At 40.0% G+C, this 15,869-nt stretch overlaps 1 protein-coding gene across 1 annotated transcript; it reads left to right on the top strand.

Moving 5' to 3' along the window:
• Nucleotides 1-9,593: 9,593 nt before the first annotated feature.
• Nucleotides 9,594-15,146, top strand: LOC146674539 (uncharacterized). Its single transcript, XM_085396849.1, has 7 exons — nt 9,594-9,723; nt 9,923-10,074; nt 10,162-10,453; nt 10,594-10,739; nt 10,965-11,208; nt 13,948-14,126; nt 14,206-15,146. The coding sequence occupies exons 2-7, from the start codon at nt 9,987-9,989 to the stop codon at nt 14,265-14,267; spliced, it is 1,011 nt and encodes a 336-aa protein (XP_085252975.1). The 5' UTR covers nt 9,594-9,723; nt 9,923-9,986; the 3' UTR covers nt 14,268-15,146.
• The last annotated feature ends 723 nt before the right edge of the window (nt 15,147-15,869 follow it).

The raw sequence follows: 15,869 nt of genomic DNA, 5'->3' as shown, positions 1-15,869 counted from the left end.
TGACCATGAACATCAGTCCAACACACCTTTCTTTATTTTAAATCCATCACAGTACAGAAAAGGGATTTGTTTATCCTGCACTAAACAGTGAGGTTTTTCATGCAAACGTTAAATAAGACAAAGTCATTATACCTTTGTTTGTTTTGCAGGATGTTTCAAAATATTTAAAAATAGCTTTGGGTTTCCAGTTTATCAAACACCACCTTACGTTAAATAAAAACTCTAATCGCCCTCTCCTGGCCTGTCTTTCCGATCGTTTTCCCTCTCTGAGTGAAGTTGGCTTTCGTTCTTTAATCTTCCTGTGAAATACAGCAGCTGCACAATTAACTAGCGACACACTGTGCAACAAAATGCACATACAGTAAAGTCTGCTGATATTTGTAGAGCTGTAAAAACATTGCACTTGAAATTACCTACCACTTTAAAAACGTTCATCCCCTTATCCTAATTGTCCTTTATGGGGTTCTGTATGGTAAAAGGTAGAGAACACTTCATCTGGCAGGACCAATTCTGTGGAAAGCACCTCAACATCATCTGCCGGTCTGGCTGGGCTTACAGTACATCATGTTAATGCATGTGTGCAAGTATTGTACAAACATTGCCTACCTAATTCCTTTACCTCCTTTTCCCTTCAGATGCTGTGGATGACGTGCAAAGAGTATACTTCTACAGCACCAAGAATGCATCAAGTAAATAGTAAAGGAGAATGACATACTAACAATGGAATGTTTAGCTTATTTAGAAGAACTTTTTTGCACTCCTATAATTATGTACACTCTTCTGCACAAAAAACATGTTTGTCTGGTTCATAACTCTTGCTCATAGTAATTTTACTTGTACTAAATATTTGTGCTTATTACTAAGTTAAATATCCCTCCACAGCAAATGTAATACATTGCTATATTCAGCAATATATCACATTATTAACGGGTATTTCTTGTTGTGTTAGAGGCTTTAACATTAAAATGTAGATTACACTTGAGAAATGCAACAACACAAATGGATGTTTTTAAAAGGTAATAAAGTTTGCATTTAAACAGCAGCGGATATGGTTGTGTGTAGGGATGCACGATATTAGGAAAACCTGCAATGTGCGATTACTGTGATCAATATTGTGATAACAATATGACTTGCAATAAAATAAATAGCAAAAAAACAAACAAATATATAATTTCCGTTTTAACAACAGTTTTATTTAAAGAAAGCTGCTGTATTAGCAGTGTAACAACAAAGTGCACTTTAGCATTGAAACATTGCCCCCATAAAAAATTTTCTGAGGCTTGAATTCTGAAAGATATACTTTCCGGTGTCTATAATTAGTTTTAAATAAACATAACTTAAATTATACTGCAAATTATCTCAATGTAGTTCTTCATCATTTTACCACTCACCAAGTAGTTATGATGTAAGTCAAAACTGGAGAGGAAACTTTACTAGATTAAACTATAGGTAAGAACTTGTTTGCTGTGGAAACACACCAAAGAACAATTGTCTACCTTTGTGGTAGTACTGGCCAAGACTAATATTATCAACAATTAAGAACAATGTAGGTAGTGTATGTTTGTACTTTTTTGGAAAAAAAAAAGGTTTCTTTATCTTGCATTCATCCTTCCTGAGTGGATGTTTTTTATGGCAAGTTCTTGGTAAGAAAAACCAACATGTTAACTTTCCAAGGTTTTAAACATGTGCGCTGACATGTTACTATGTTTCCTGATGTACTAAAAAAATCTCTCTGAAGGTGAGCTACTTGCAGGTATGCAGAGATACTTCCTTGCAAGCTTGGTTACCTGTGGGAATGTAATTTGGTGGAGTTTCCACCATGCCAAGAGGTCTTCCTTACTGTCTATGGCTGTTGATAGCAAGTGGCTGCTAAGCTCAGCTTCAACAGCTTATGAAACATGCATAAAAGAGGAGGTAGGGATTGGAGATGCCTTGAAGAAACTGCCCAGTGACCTTTTTGCATTCTTCAGGGGAGGATTGGGTGGATCATTTGTCTGGGCCTCTGGTTCAGCGGAGCTTCTCTCCTGGAACAGAGAGCAGAATACAGGAAAAGTAAACATTTTGGACTAAATATGAATTGAAAGGTTTTATATATAAGCATGCATGAATACCTTCTCTGCCACTGCTTCCATTTCTGACATCACTCTGGTCTTGATGTCTGAGAGTCGGTCAGTGCTGATGTAGCTGACTTTAAATCTGGGATCCATGAAGCACGCCAGGTGGTCAAGGATTTTCTTCTTAATTCATTTTGTCAAATCACTGTCTTCTTACTTCTCTGCAAGCACCGACGTCTTCATCAGATGAAGGACCGGTTTTACATATGAAACACTAATGTAACTCTCACCAGAGAGGGCATCTGTAAAGTCTTGAAGGGGGTGTAATGCCTGGTTGACAGACTCCAGTACCTCAAGATCCTGCCAAGTAGGAATCAAGTGTCTTGATTTCTTGTCTGCTGAGATGACATCAGAAATGGCCCGCTGCTGCTCCAGGACTCTCTCGATCATCTTCTGCCTGGAACCCCACCTGGTTGGGCATTCTGTGATGAGTGTGTGCTCTGGCAGGTTAAGCTTCTGCTGTGCTTTTTTCAGAGCCATCTTTGCTTTCCAGCTGTGGCAAAAATGTCCAACTAACATTTTTCAAAGTCCAATGGCTCAGGCATTGCGGCATCATCTTTGACAGAATTTTCTGGAGAAAGAAGAGGAAACAAAAAAACAGTACTGTTTAAAACCTGTTTGTAAAAACGAATTGAAACGTATAACTAAAGTTGTCTAAAAAAAAAAGGTAACATTATCCTTATCAATATTGTCATTACATAAGTTGAAGCTAATAAAAATAATTTGATAGTAACGTACAGCACATTTTCATAGTTAAAAAAAGTTTTGCCTTGAATAAAACTTACTGATTGCTAGGTGCAGCCTGTGTCCAAAACACTGAAGTCTGACCCAGTTGTTTAGCTCCGTGGCTCTCGCAACATTGGCAGCGTTGTCTGTGGTGATGCACACTTGTCGGACTTCTTTAAGATCCCAGCTGGCTAGCACCTCACGTAATACATGGGCTATATTTTCACTAGTGTGAGAGTCTGGAAAATACACAGTGTCTAGACACCGTGTTTTCAGTTCAAAGTCTTCGGTGAAGAAGTGCACTGTGAAACTCATATATGGTTCCGTTGTACGACTTGACCACAGGTCTTAGTGCGTGCGTAGTTTTCAGCTTGGCTCAGTTCAAACATGACTTGCGACATGTTTCGCACATTTGTGGAATGGCGACATGGGAAAAGTAGTTTTGTGAGGGGATGCGTTATCTCCGGTCCACTTTATGTATCAGACTGGTGAGGCCCTCTCTGCTAACTGTATTTATAGGCATGATGTCTTTAGCCAAAAAATGTGTAATGGCCTCTGTTATTTCTTTGTACTACTTTGACGTTTTCTCATAAGGAGTTCCACTTGAAAAACTCTGATACAGAGACGGCTGTTGGACTGCTGTGCTCTTTGTCTTAACATTAGCAACCTTTGTTTGGCTAGCCCTGTCTTTCTGGAACTATTCAAACAGTTCTCTCTGGTTGTATTGAAGAAGATGGTTCAGATTAGTCATGTTTCCTCTGGTGGTTGCCACGAGTGTTTGGCAAGTTTTGCAGAGTACCTGTGTTTGGAGAAAGTTGTCTTTATCAAATCCAAAGTACCTCCAAATAAGCGAGGTACTATTTTTTTTTTTTTTTTTTTAGACACAAGTTCATAGTCAGTAGTGTTCTCATCATGCGTCTCACTCTCAGCCATTACAACTCTGACTCGTTGCTGCAGTGTTGTTCGCTCCCCACCTACGTGGGAGACGGGCCTCTAATCCGTTTGATTGGTTAATGCTATGAAGGGCTCTATTTGACTGGTCAAATGTGTAAAGGGGTTTCTTTGATTGGTAAATTCTTTAAAGCACATGTGTAAACATTTTGAGGTACCCAATTATCACAGTTTATGCCATCTTTTGTGATGGGCCCATCGCACAGGCTGGTATCGCGATGACAATAGATTTTCGATTTATTATGCAGGCCTAGTTGTGTGTGAAATTAGTGGATTGACCTTGAAATTCTGTAGCCAGTCTTGCTAACCTTTGCAGAACAGAAGAAGCAGCAGATATCAATCTGGGTGTGTTTTTTGTTCATGCAAACTTTAGTGACTAAAATTTGCATTTTTTTAAATCTCAACAAACAAGGGTGTGATTATGAGAGCTTAGTAGAAAGCTACAGAGGCACTAAGTCAATCTAGCTACCAGATGGAGTGTACCATTAATTAGTATATGTAATGTCAGAATTAATTTGACTTGGATACTTTCCATAACCATGAGGGGCAGTCATATGTGGAGCTTCACTGGTAAGTTTTCTTAAACTGTCTATAAAAATGGTAAAATGACAATAGATAGCATTTAATGCACACATCACTAAAACAATTCAAAATAATAATTCAGTTTTTTAAATATTTTCAATCTCTATATGTTAACAGGCATTTCCATCATGTTAACATTAACATCTGGAGCACTGGCAGGTAACACTTTTTAGTAATTACAAACTTAGCATATGGTGGGAACTGGAAAAAAAAGAATATTAAAAAGCGGATTTCAATGACAACCAATGGATTGTACCAAGAGAATCACAAATCAAATAAAAACTCAAAGCACAGCCAAGTGCTGGAGCAAGTTACCTTCAAACCAACATGAAACTGTCTCGGTGCATGGCAGTTGAGATCAATAAGATGAAGCTGAATGAAAATCCATATTTATTTATTTATTTTTATTAAAAGGGCAAATTAATCCTGATAAATCTGACAGCTCAGAACGAATGCATGGTTCTAGAAAAAGCCTACAAACCATTCCACTGTTGGAGGTAGACTGATATCAGTGATGATACTTTGTTTGATCTTTTAGCCTGCTTCACTTTGTCAGACAGCTTCTTTTTAAGTGATGTCTTGATTCAGCAGGTCTGCTCAGGTCTGAGTGTGTCCACTGATACTGAACTCAAGTTTCTACAGTGTGTAGTTAATTAAAGTTAATTCATGACTGTCAAAGGAAGAGCCATTACTTTTCACACAGAGAGTGTTCTCTTAATACAGAGGTGTCAAACTCAATTGCACAGGGGACCAAACCTCAATGCACACTTTAGGTCGCAGGCCAGACAAGATAAACATTTATTGAACACTAAAACAATGTTTTTGTAAACATAAATATGAATACAGACAGGAATATAATTCCAGAATAAATAAACTTTAAAAAATAAGCTTTAACTTTAAATATTTTGCTCTCCATAAAAAATACATCCTGTCAAAATTATGCAAGTTAGAAATATGAACATGCTGCCAAAAACCCCAGAAAAAAATAAATGAAAACATACATAAGGTTTGAGCCGGGGGCATTGCTTCAGGAATATAACTAATAAACTCTGCGGGCCATTCAGTGTCGTACTTTCCCTTGAGTGTCCCATTAGAATGCAGCTCAATCTGAATCTGCACTGGTACAGTTTCCACATCAACTGTAAGTGGTTTGTAATGCAGCTCGAAATTCTCATTTTTTTGCTTCAAAGTCACCAAAGCGCTGCAAACTCAGTGCGCTCAGTTTATCAGCAAAGTGCGCATTTGGGAGCACTGTTGCACTGACTTGGTTCAACATTACTTGGCAACAGGGAAAGTGAGGCAGGTTGCACTGGTGCATTTGTGACAGCTTCACTTGAAATGCCTTCACCGCATTATACATGCCATGTCCATGAACTGACAGATTTCCTTGCTGAGCTCAAAAACTCTATTGAGAACTTTTCCCCAACTCAGCCAACAGACGTATGCATGTATGATAAGGAATGTCGGCAATCATTTTTACACACACACAAATCTTTTTTACACATACAAATCCTGATTTACAAGTACAAAATATTTATGACCACATTTTGAGCCCATATTCTTTTGATAGTGTTTTCAGTATAAATTGTGCAAAAATAAACCTCTTGAACTTTTAATAAGAGTGTGTTACATGTTAGGAAGACAAGAAGTACAAAAACATTTGTAAACAGCAGCAGTTGCAAAAATCTTTATGTTTTGAAAGTAAACATTTACTCAAGTACCTACTCTATGCTTCATCAAATATTATCAGTGATTTAGAATAGGTGGATCATTAAATAAAAAACATGTTATTTAAAGAAGGATTTTGTTTTACTTTCTAATTATGTGCCACAATACATATATTTGCTTAGTTAATTATTTATTCCCAAATATTAGGATTTGTCCCCTATGAATTGGTTGAACAATTGACAATATAAACATCCCTTCCTTGCATTTTCCTTATTCATTTTCACACATACCTTCATTTGTAGAACTCAATGACAATGATGACTGCTGCTCAGTCCACCTTTCCCTGACATTGCTCTCTGCTTCTGGTTGTATTTTAGCCTTCTTCAGGAAGAAATTCTCAATATTTTGAGATCTTTTCATTCTTCCTATTCTCTTATCTCTTCTGGTTGGCCCTAAAGTAATAAAGCAAAAACTTGCAGAATTAGACAATATTAAATGTTAACAGGCTGAAAACAATAGTCACAGAGAAAGTATATACAGTGGTCCCTCATTTATTGCAGCAGGGGTTCTCAGAATAACTAGCCACGCAAATCTGCTTCTGAATTTTCGCGGGATCTGCAGTCGCACATCATCGCGCTTCTACATTGACTTTCCATGTAAACCTGACGCTCTGGTCTCATCTATCGCGTTCGGATTGAACACACCGTAATTAACGCTTCTAGAAGAAATGATCACAAACACATCAGGTCAAACTACGAGCTGCTGTTGTGACTGTACATTCAGTGCAATATGCAGTAAATTGCCTATTGCAAACCACCACAAATACAAATATAAGAACTCCTAATTTGACACTCGACATGGATATATATTTTATTTTATGCTCAATTCCAGAAGAAAATAACAATAATGCCCTCTGTTTTGATTAATAGTTATTTTTTTCATTTAGGTCAACTTCTTTACAACCTGGCACTGAAAAAAACAGCTGTCCAATCTTCAACCAGTGGGCCCTTGGGTACTGCTGGTAGAGCAGTTGATGGAAACAGAGATGCAAGCTATCAAAGAGGGTCTTGCACACTTACCAGTGGACAATCTAATCCCTGGTGGAGAGTAGACCTGGTAAATGTGTATACAATTGGAGCTGTAATGATAATCAATAGAGATGAAATGGAAACCAGGCTGGATGGTGCTGAAATCTGGATTGGAAATTCAACATCAATCAGTAACTCTAAAAGCATCAGGTGAAAGAGCTTGATTTATAACCATAAGTCAGTAATCATCATATCAGTAGGGCTTTTTTATATTCATTCTTATACTTTTTCTATTTGACTGTTTCGTACACAGGTGTGCCGTCATCTCTCACATTCCCAAGGGACAGGCGTTTTACTTTCCATGTAACTCTGTGAAGGGACGCTACGTCACTGTGTTCCTACCAGGAAGTGCAAAGGTCCTAAATCTCTGCGAGGTTGAAGTGTACTACGGTAAATACCTTTAATTCTGATTAGTGGTGCAACGGATCACGGTTGATCCGAAATCCGAACTGATCCCACTCCACGGTTCGGTACGCACGTGATTCGAACATTCGAAAAAGAAAAAAAAAGTATGTGTATGGTGCGCGTGGTGGGTCTGTCAAGCGATAGTTATGGTCAGCGCTAGCAGTCCAAGTAGCGGAGTAGAGGAGTTTGCGGTATTTAAGCAGCCTTTTGCTGCCCAATCCGACCGGGCTAAAGCTATTACAAAAGCTAATGGGGTGTTTAGCTGCAGACGGGAGGCCGTATTCCGTTGTGCAAAAAGGAGTTTAAACTGTGATGAACGTGCTTGAGCCATGCTATATATCGTCCACTTCAGTGTGACAAGATCGTTCCAAGCATGAATGAGCAGGAGAAGTTTAAAGTTATGGCTGAACTGTCCCAGGCATCTTCTGTTGCTCTAACTACAAATGGGTGGACCTCCAGGGTAACGGAAAGCCACGTGACCGTGACCGCTCGTTATATCACAGTGGAGTGGTAAATACAAAGCCCTGTACTGCCCTATAGATTACATTAGATTAGATGAAACTTTATTTATCCCTCGGGTGGGTTCCTCTGGGAAATTCAGTTTCCAGTTGCACAGCACCGACAGAAGTTGCAGAATGTGAGCAGTAATATACTGTGGCGAGCTCAGACAAGGAGGAGACAGAATTCTGTTCGGTCTTGCTCCCCCGCCCTCTTAGCCAGGGAGCACCGCCATTTATTTACATCTGCCAGAAGAACACTGCCGCTAGCTCACTGCTCAGCGCGGCAACAGCACAGCAACAACAACAACACACAGGGCGCCCTCTGACCCCGGAAGGACACACCGTCGCAGCGAGAGGGCGTCACCTGTCACTATGGCAACATAAACAAAACACAAATGTAAAAACAGAACCCCGAACAGCCCTGACCCGCTACAATACCATATATACACATATATAAATACAGAGAATACAAAAGGGATAAATAGAATAAATAGGAATAAGAATACAAGGGAATGGCACATTTCAAGTGAGTCTATTGTACATATATTTATTACTCTCAGATTTAGCCATTCTTATATTTTGCTTGTTTTATGTTATTGTATTTTTTGCACAACTCTGTTGCTTGTGAAGCTTGCACACAAGAATTTCACTCGCATGTACTGTACCAGTGTACCTGCACATGTGATGTGACAATAAAAGTGATTTGATTTATTACTCCGTTGCTTATTAACAAAAACTATTGCACAGTGAAAAGGCACTACAGCTTACTTGTTCCCCCCTCCTTTGTCCCCGTCTCCCCTCCCTCTCCCCTCCAGCGAGGAGTTAAACAGTTTAAAAAGTCCTTTGTGGGACAAAGGACTTTTTAAGTCTGCTAGTCCTTGACTTTGGCAGAAGCAACCTGTCACTGAACAGAATCCTCTGGTTGTTTATGGCCGTGTGCAGAGAATGCAGAGGCTGCCCAGCATGGTCCATAATGTCCATATGCACCTTAATTTGTTTTTGTATTAGTGAGTGAAATGAGTCTTCAGTTGAATGTTTTTTAATAGGCAAAAGATACTTAAATAAATAAATGGCGAGTCGAATTTTTGTCTTTCTTTTCGATTTTTGCTGATCCGAAAATTGATCCTATCCGTGACTTAAAACCGTGATCCGATCCAAACTGTGAGATTTTTGATCCGTTGCACCACTAATTCTGATGCTGATAAGGAAGACTATAAGTGACTATGTAAAAGTACAAATGAAGGCTTTCGTGTCAGGGTGTTTTTGATTACTGAAAAAATATAATGATGCTTTAATCCTTATTTGTTTTGGGGTTTTTTGTTTTGTTTTTTTACCAGTAAGGGTTGTCAGAGCCCAACCAAAAGAAATGATTGTTTTCTTGGTTTTCCTTCAAGGATACCCATTACCCAATGTGGCACTCAAAGGAGAAGCTACCCAGTCATCTACACTCTCCTTTGCCACTGCGTCCAAAGCCATCGATGGCAGACGGAACTCGTTCTATAGCAATGGGTTCTGTAGCCACACGGCTGAAGACGAGACCAACCCCTGGTGGAGGGTGGACCTGCAGCGAAGCTTTACAATCACTGCTGTAAAAGTCACCAACAGAGGAGACTGCTGTGCTGAAAGACTGGATGGAGCTGAGATCAGAATAGGAAACTCACTGGAGAACAATGGAAACAGTAATCCCAGGTAATTTTATATCAGTCAACGTTCATTGTGATTTTTTTTCTGTTTGTTTTATTTTAGAATAACTTGAACAGCAATGTTTCAGCAATTAGAATATACATATTATCGACCACAGGACTAGTTAATTACTTGATGTTACTTTCTCCTTAACATGAAGTCCATAATACTAACATAATACTGCCCCCACACTCTCTGCTGTCAGGTGTGCTTCCATCTCACATATCAAAGCGGGTAAAACCTACACATACTGGTGTGATGGAGGCAGCATGGAGGGTCGCTTTGTGAACGTGTTTCTTCCTGGACAGAAGAAGACTCTCACCCTGTGTGAAGTGGAGGTGTATGCTGCCCCAGCAGGTAGAGCTTTAAGTGACTGGATCTGATCTACTGAAAGACGTCTGCCTTTTACTGATTCATGCCCATTTTTTCCTTTCAACAATTTAGTGGAGCCGCTTCAAAATGTGGCCTTAAACAGAGAAACAGTACAGTCATCCGTTAGTGCAGCATATGGGCCTTCAAAAGGTGTCGATGGATGCAGAAATGGAAACTTGGACTCAGGATGCTGTACACATACTTTAGAAGATCTGGGTCCCTGGTGGAGAGTAGACTTGTTGGCTGTCTATAAAGTCACTGCTGTCACCATCAACAACAGACAGGATGCTGTTATAGAAAGGATTCTTGGGGCACAGATCCTGATCGGGAACTCGCTGGATCAAAATGGAAACCAAAACCCCAGGTGAGATCTGATTTCTGAGCATTTCTCCATAACCATTAAGTTAAATTTTTTTCTGTACTTAAACAACAACAAGCTAATGTTTGAACATAGATTAGAAATCAAAACTGACATTTTCTCTGTTGTTTCTCTAAATCCATCAGTTGTGGCATGATCGAATCATTAGATGGTACACCAACATACACATTCCAGTGTAATGAAATGGAAGGTCGCTACGTCACTGTGATCATACCAGGAAAAAAGACTTACACAACCCTGTGTGAAGTGGAGGTGTTTGCTTCTCTATCTGGTAGGGTCTTGGGATGTTATTTTTGGAAGTTCTTTGGTTGTTGTGTGTGCTCAAATTATGGTAACATTTTTACTGTTGTTACCCTTTTTTCTATTATTTTATCTTTGCTCACAGTTAGCTTTCGGTGTCCAATTTTAATACAGAACATTGCAATTTAAGATGTTAAAATAAACGGAAAACAATAAAAAACCAAATATGGTTTCTAATAAGAATACTTCCCTGCAGTGCCAGATGTTGTCATTCCTCCACCTCCTCCCAGCCCTCCTCCGCCTGTGAGCCTGCAGCTTGGTGGCAGGAACGTGACGGTGGTGGGAGAGAGGCTCTGCTGGTCTGATGCTCTGATGTACTGTAGACGTTATTACTGGGACCTGCTCAGCCTTCACAGCCAACAGGAGCAAAGTGAGTTGGAGCAGCTGCTGGGCCTCGTTCCTTTCTCTCTCACAGACCACGTCTGGCTGGGACTGCGCAGGTACTGATAGCTATAGATTCATTTAGTTGATGTACATTTACAGATCAGTGAATCAGCATGACAAAATATAAATGAGATGGTGGAGCTCTCCAATCACAAGTGTAATAAAAAAAATCTATTAAAGAACTAGAAATAATGTCAGATGACCCCAAGGAAATCAAAGAAATAACAAAATCAAAACAAGAAAAGCTAGAAAGAAATGTGAACAATGTACACTCAACAAAAATATAAACGCAACACCTTTGTTACTGCTCCCATTCCCCATGGGATGGACGTAGAGACCTAAAATTCAGTCCAGATACACAATATAACCATCCCTCCCAAACAGTGGTCACAAATCAGTCCAAATGTGTGGTAGTGGGCACATCTGCCATATTGAGATAATCCATCCCACCTCACAGGTGTGCCACATCAGGATGCTGATCTGACATCATGAGTAGTGCACAGGTGTACCTCAGACTGCCCACAACAAAAGGCCACCCTGGAATGTGCAGTTTTGTCTCACAGCAAAATGCCACAGATGCCACAAGCAATGAGGGAGCGTGCAACTGGCATGCTGACAGCAGGAATGTCAACCAGATCTGTCGCCCGTGCATTGAATGTTCATTTCTCAACCATAAGCCGTCTCCACAGGTGTTTCAGAGAATATGGCAGCACATCCAACCGGCCTCACAACCGCAGACCTCGTGTAACCACACCAGCCCAGGACCTCCACATCCAGCAGGTTCACCTCCAAGATCGTCTGAGACCAGCCACCCAGACAGCTGCTGGAACAATTGGTTTGCACAACCAAACAATTTCTGCACAAACTGTCAGAAACCGTTTCAGGGACGCTCAACTGCATGCCCGTCGTCCTCATCGGGGTCTTGACCTGACTCCAGCTCGTCGCCGTAACAGACTTGTGTGGGCAAATGCTCACATTCGATGGCGTCTGGCACGTTGGAGAGGTGTGCGCTTCACGGATGAATCATGGTTCACATTGTTCAGGGCAGATGGCAGCTGAGAATGTCCCAGTTCTTGCATGGCCAGCATACTCACCGGACATGTCACCCATTGAGCATGTTCGGGATGTGCTTGACCGGCGTATACGACAGCGTGTACCAGTTCCCACGAATATCCAACAACCTCGCACAGCCATTGAAGTGGAGTGGACCAACATTCCACAGGCCACAATTGACAATCTGATAGACTCCATGCGACGATGTGTTGCACTGCATGAGGCAAATAGTGGTCACACCAGATACTGACCGGTTCTGGGTCCCCCGACCCCCAATAGCGCAAAAAACTGCACATTCCAGGGTGGCCTTTTGTTGTGGGCAGTCTGAGGTACACCTGTGCACTACTCATGATGTCAGATCAGCATCCTGATGTGGCACACCTGTGAGGTGGGATGGATTATCTCAATATAGCAGATGTGCCCACTACCACACATTTGGACTGATTTGTGACCACTGTTTGGGAGGGATGGTTATATTGTGTATCTGGAATGAATTTTAGGTCTCTACGTCCATCCCATGGGGAATGGGAGCAGTAACAAAGGTGTTGCGTTTATATTTTTGTTGAGTGTATGAAGAAAATGAAAATAACTACCAATTGTTCAAAGAAGAAGTGATCTCTGATAACAATAAAATTTTTCTTATAGAGTGCCAAATCACAACAACAGCCTCAAGGTGCTTTATATTATAAGGTCGACCCTACAACAATAGGCACAAAGAAAAACCCAATATTATGACCCCCTATGAGCAAGCACTTTGGCAACAGTGGGAAGGAAAAACTCCCTTTTAACAGGAAGAAACCTCCAGCAGAACCAGGCTCAGGGAGGGGCGGGGCCATCTGCTGCGACCGGTTGGGGTGAGAGAAGAAAAACAGGATAAAGACATGCTGTGAAAGAGAGACAGTAATAACACGTATGATTCAATGCAGAGAGGTCTATTAATACATAGTGAGTGAGAAAGATGACTGGAAAGGAAAAACTCAATGCATCATGGGAATCCCCCGGCAGCCTACATCTATTGCAGCATAACTAAGGGAAGATTCAGGGTCACCTGGTCCAGCCCTAACTATATGCTTTAGCAAAAAGGAAAGTTTTAAGCCTAATCTTAAAAGTAGAGATAGTGTTTGTCTCCTGAATCCAAACTGGAAGCTGGTTCCACAGAAGAGGGGCCTGAAAACTGAAGGCTCTCCCTCCCATTCTACTTTTAAATACTCTAGGAACAACAAGTAGGCCTGCAGAGCGAGGGCGAAGTGCTCTATTAGTGTGATATGGTACTGTAAATCTATAAGGCAGATGCTTTGTTTTGTTGTGTATACTCATTTCCACAGCTGCCTTTCCCAGACAACAGCAAACCTGCTCTAACATAGGGGTGGCAGAAACTTAATTGACATTATTTAATCCACAAGAAATTTGAAAGAAATTTCTATTGATTGATTTGTACACTTTGATTTGTACACTTTTTTTTTTTTTGTAGTGAAATTCTTCTTATTTTCATTTCTTTTTTTATTCCGTTTGGACTGAAGTGTTATACCGGAAAGGCCAGCCTTGAGCTTGCAGAATAACAAAATGTATTTAGTGTCTTCCTGACCACACAAATTAGTAATATATATATTGTTATTTTAAAGATAAATATCAATCATGTAGCTTTTGTCAAACTCAATGTAAACAAGTGCTGCCTATGCTCTATCAATAGCAGTTTATCCATTCAGTTTAAATCTGTTCATATATTTTTCTCTGTCCAAAAGATCCCTCAGAGCAGACGAGTGGTTCTGGATGTCTGGATATTCCATGAATTTCTTAAATTGGCCACAAGATTTTGTTCCTGACAGCTACTCCAGCACCTGTGGAGGCGTGGCCAGCACGGACCACTTCCTCTGGCAGGACCAGCCCTGTGGGGAGAACCTCAACTTCATCTGCCAATCAGGTTTTACTTGCAACATGTTAAGGCTTGTGTACAACCCTTGTGCATTGCCTTAATTTAAATGTAACTCATGTCCTTTCAGGTTCGGATGATGCTGTGCAGAGAGTTTATTTCTCCAGCACCAAGGATCCAACAAATCCATAAAGGAGATGACACAGTAGAAACTGTGATGCATAGTTATTTTGTTAGAAATAGTTTATATTTGAATTTGTTTTGCACTCTCTTAAATTCTGGCAAAAATTCAGTAACTGCATAGAACACTGTTTATCTTTTTCATATCGCCAATCCTGATGCCAACGCATTAAGTTGAAGTCATGTGTAAATAATTTCTGTCTAAATTTTTGCTGTTTGGTTTGTACTATTGCTCATGGGAATTATTATAATTATATTTATAAAAAGCAGGCGAGCTTATTCCTTTGCATTATATATAACAATAAATGCCTGCAAAAACTAGGTCCATGTTATAGTATAGTACACTATAGTATCTGTAGTATGGACCAAAGTGATGAACTTACTCTTGTTTTCTCTTCTATGGTCACCTGGGTTGGAAAAAATTTAAGGAGCTGTTGTTATGTGTGATAAAGATTAGTTTGTGACAAATTGTAATGTGAATGTGTTTTGTTTAACATTGATAAGATGGATTTAATGGATTGATGTGTGTGTGTATGCAGCGCTAACAATACAGTGAAAAAAAAAGTTAATTGAAGTCTTCCAAATGCAGAAGTGTTAGACTGACGGTAAGAAGGTAAAGAACCTTCCAGGCCTAAAGGTGTATAGACTTCTGGGTGAGTCCAACAGATACAGGATATGATGTATGCTGGTGGTAAAAAGGTTTTAAAACTATTGATCTGAACCTTTTTGTTTGTTTGTGGAAGCAATCTGCATAAACATACATGTGTCATGAATGTGAGTGTGCTCATGAACCAAAGCAAATAAAGGAGTCCAGTATGTGATTGGTAATCCTCATAAGAACACTACAGAAGTAACAAGAAAGTCTGCCTGTCATTTAAAGTGTATCACTAATCGCTGTTTAATTTAATATAATAAATATTACACTAGCTTGGCCCATGTCCTCATTTTAGCTTTGACAGCGTTTTTTAGTAGATAAAGGCAAATGGCTTAAACATGGACTGAGCTGTGGTTTGGGGAAGGCATCGAAGGGCACAGACACGAGAACAAACAGCTTGTGTAACCTGTGGGGGTCATATGATTGGAGGCAATGTTTGGAGGCAAATATGAGTATGGGGCACTTCACTGGTATGTGAAAAATATCTTAAAATGTATTTAATGATGTAATTTTTATAGCAATAATATGAATAAATGTCATCCTAGTAATAGTATGGCTCAGTGGATAGCACTGCTGGATCACAGCAGTAGTGCTAGCACTGATCCCGATCACGATCTGTGCCCCAAGAATCCTTTCTATGTCTGTTGATAGCACTGATGAGATTTCTGGGTTGTAAACCTTGGTGGAGCCCTTCTTTGTGGAGTTTGCATGTTCTTTATTCGCCCGTTCTTTCACAGTTTTCTTTCAGGTGTTCCAGTTTCTCCTGGTGCTGAAAACATGCTTGATTGCTGCCTATGTCAGCCTAGCACACTATTACCAAGGAGAATCTCAATCTAAAGAGTTCACTCCCTCATTAAATAAATGCAAAATAAAGGAATAATAAAATTGATGCAGAACAGAGTGAATTCTACACCAGGCCCGATGTTGTTGGAATCTCAGCTGGAAATTCACCAGTGATA

The sequence above is a fragment of the Rhamphochromis longiceps genome, linkage group LG3 (genome assembly GCF_057381845.1).
Source record: "Rhamphochromis longiceps isolate RC_006_pf linkage group LG3, R_longiceps_female_GT1.1, whole genome shotgun sequence".
NCBI lineage: Eukaryota > Metazoa > Chordata > Actinopteri > Cichliformes > Cichlidae > Rhamphochromis > Rhamphochromis longiceps.
Note: the sequence above shows the minus strand (reverse complement) of the source record. Positions and strands in the feature narration are given on the sequence as shown.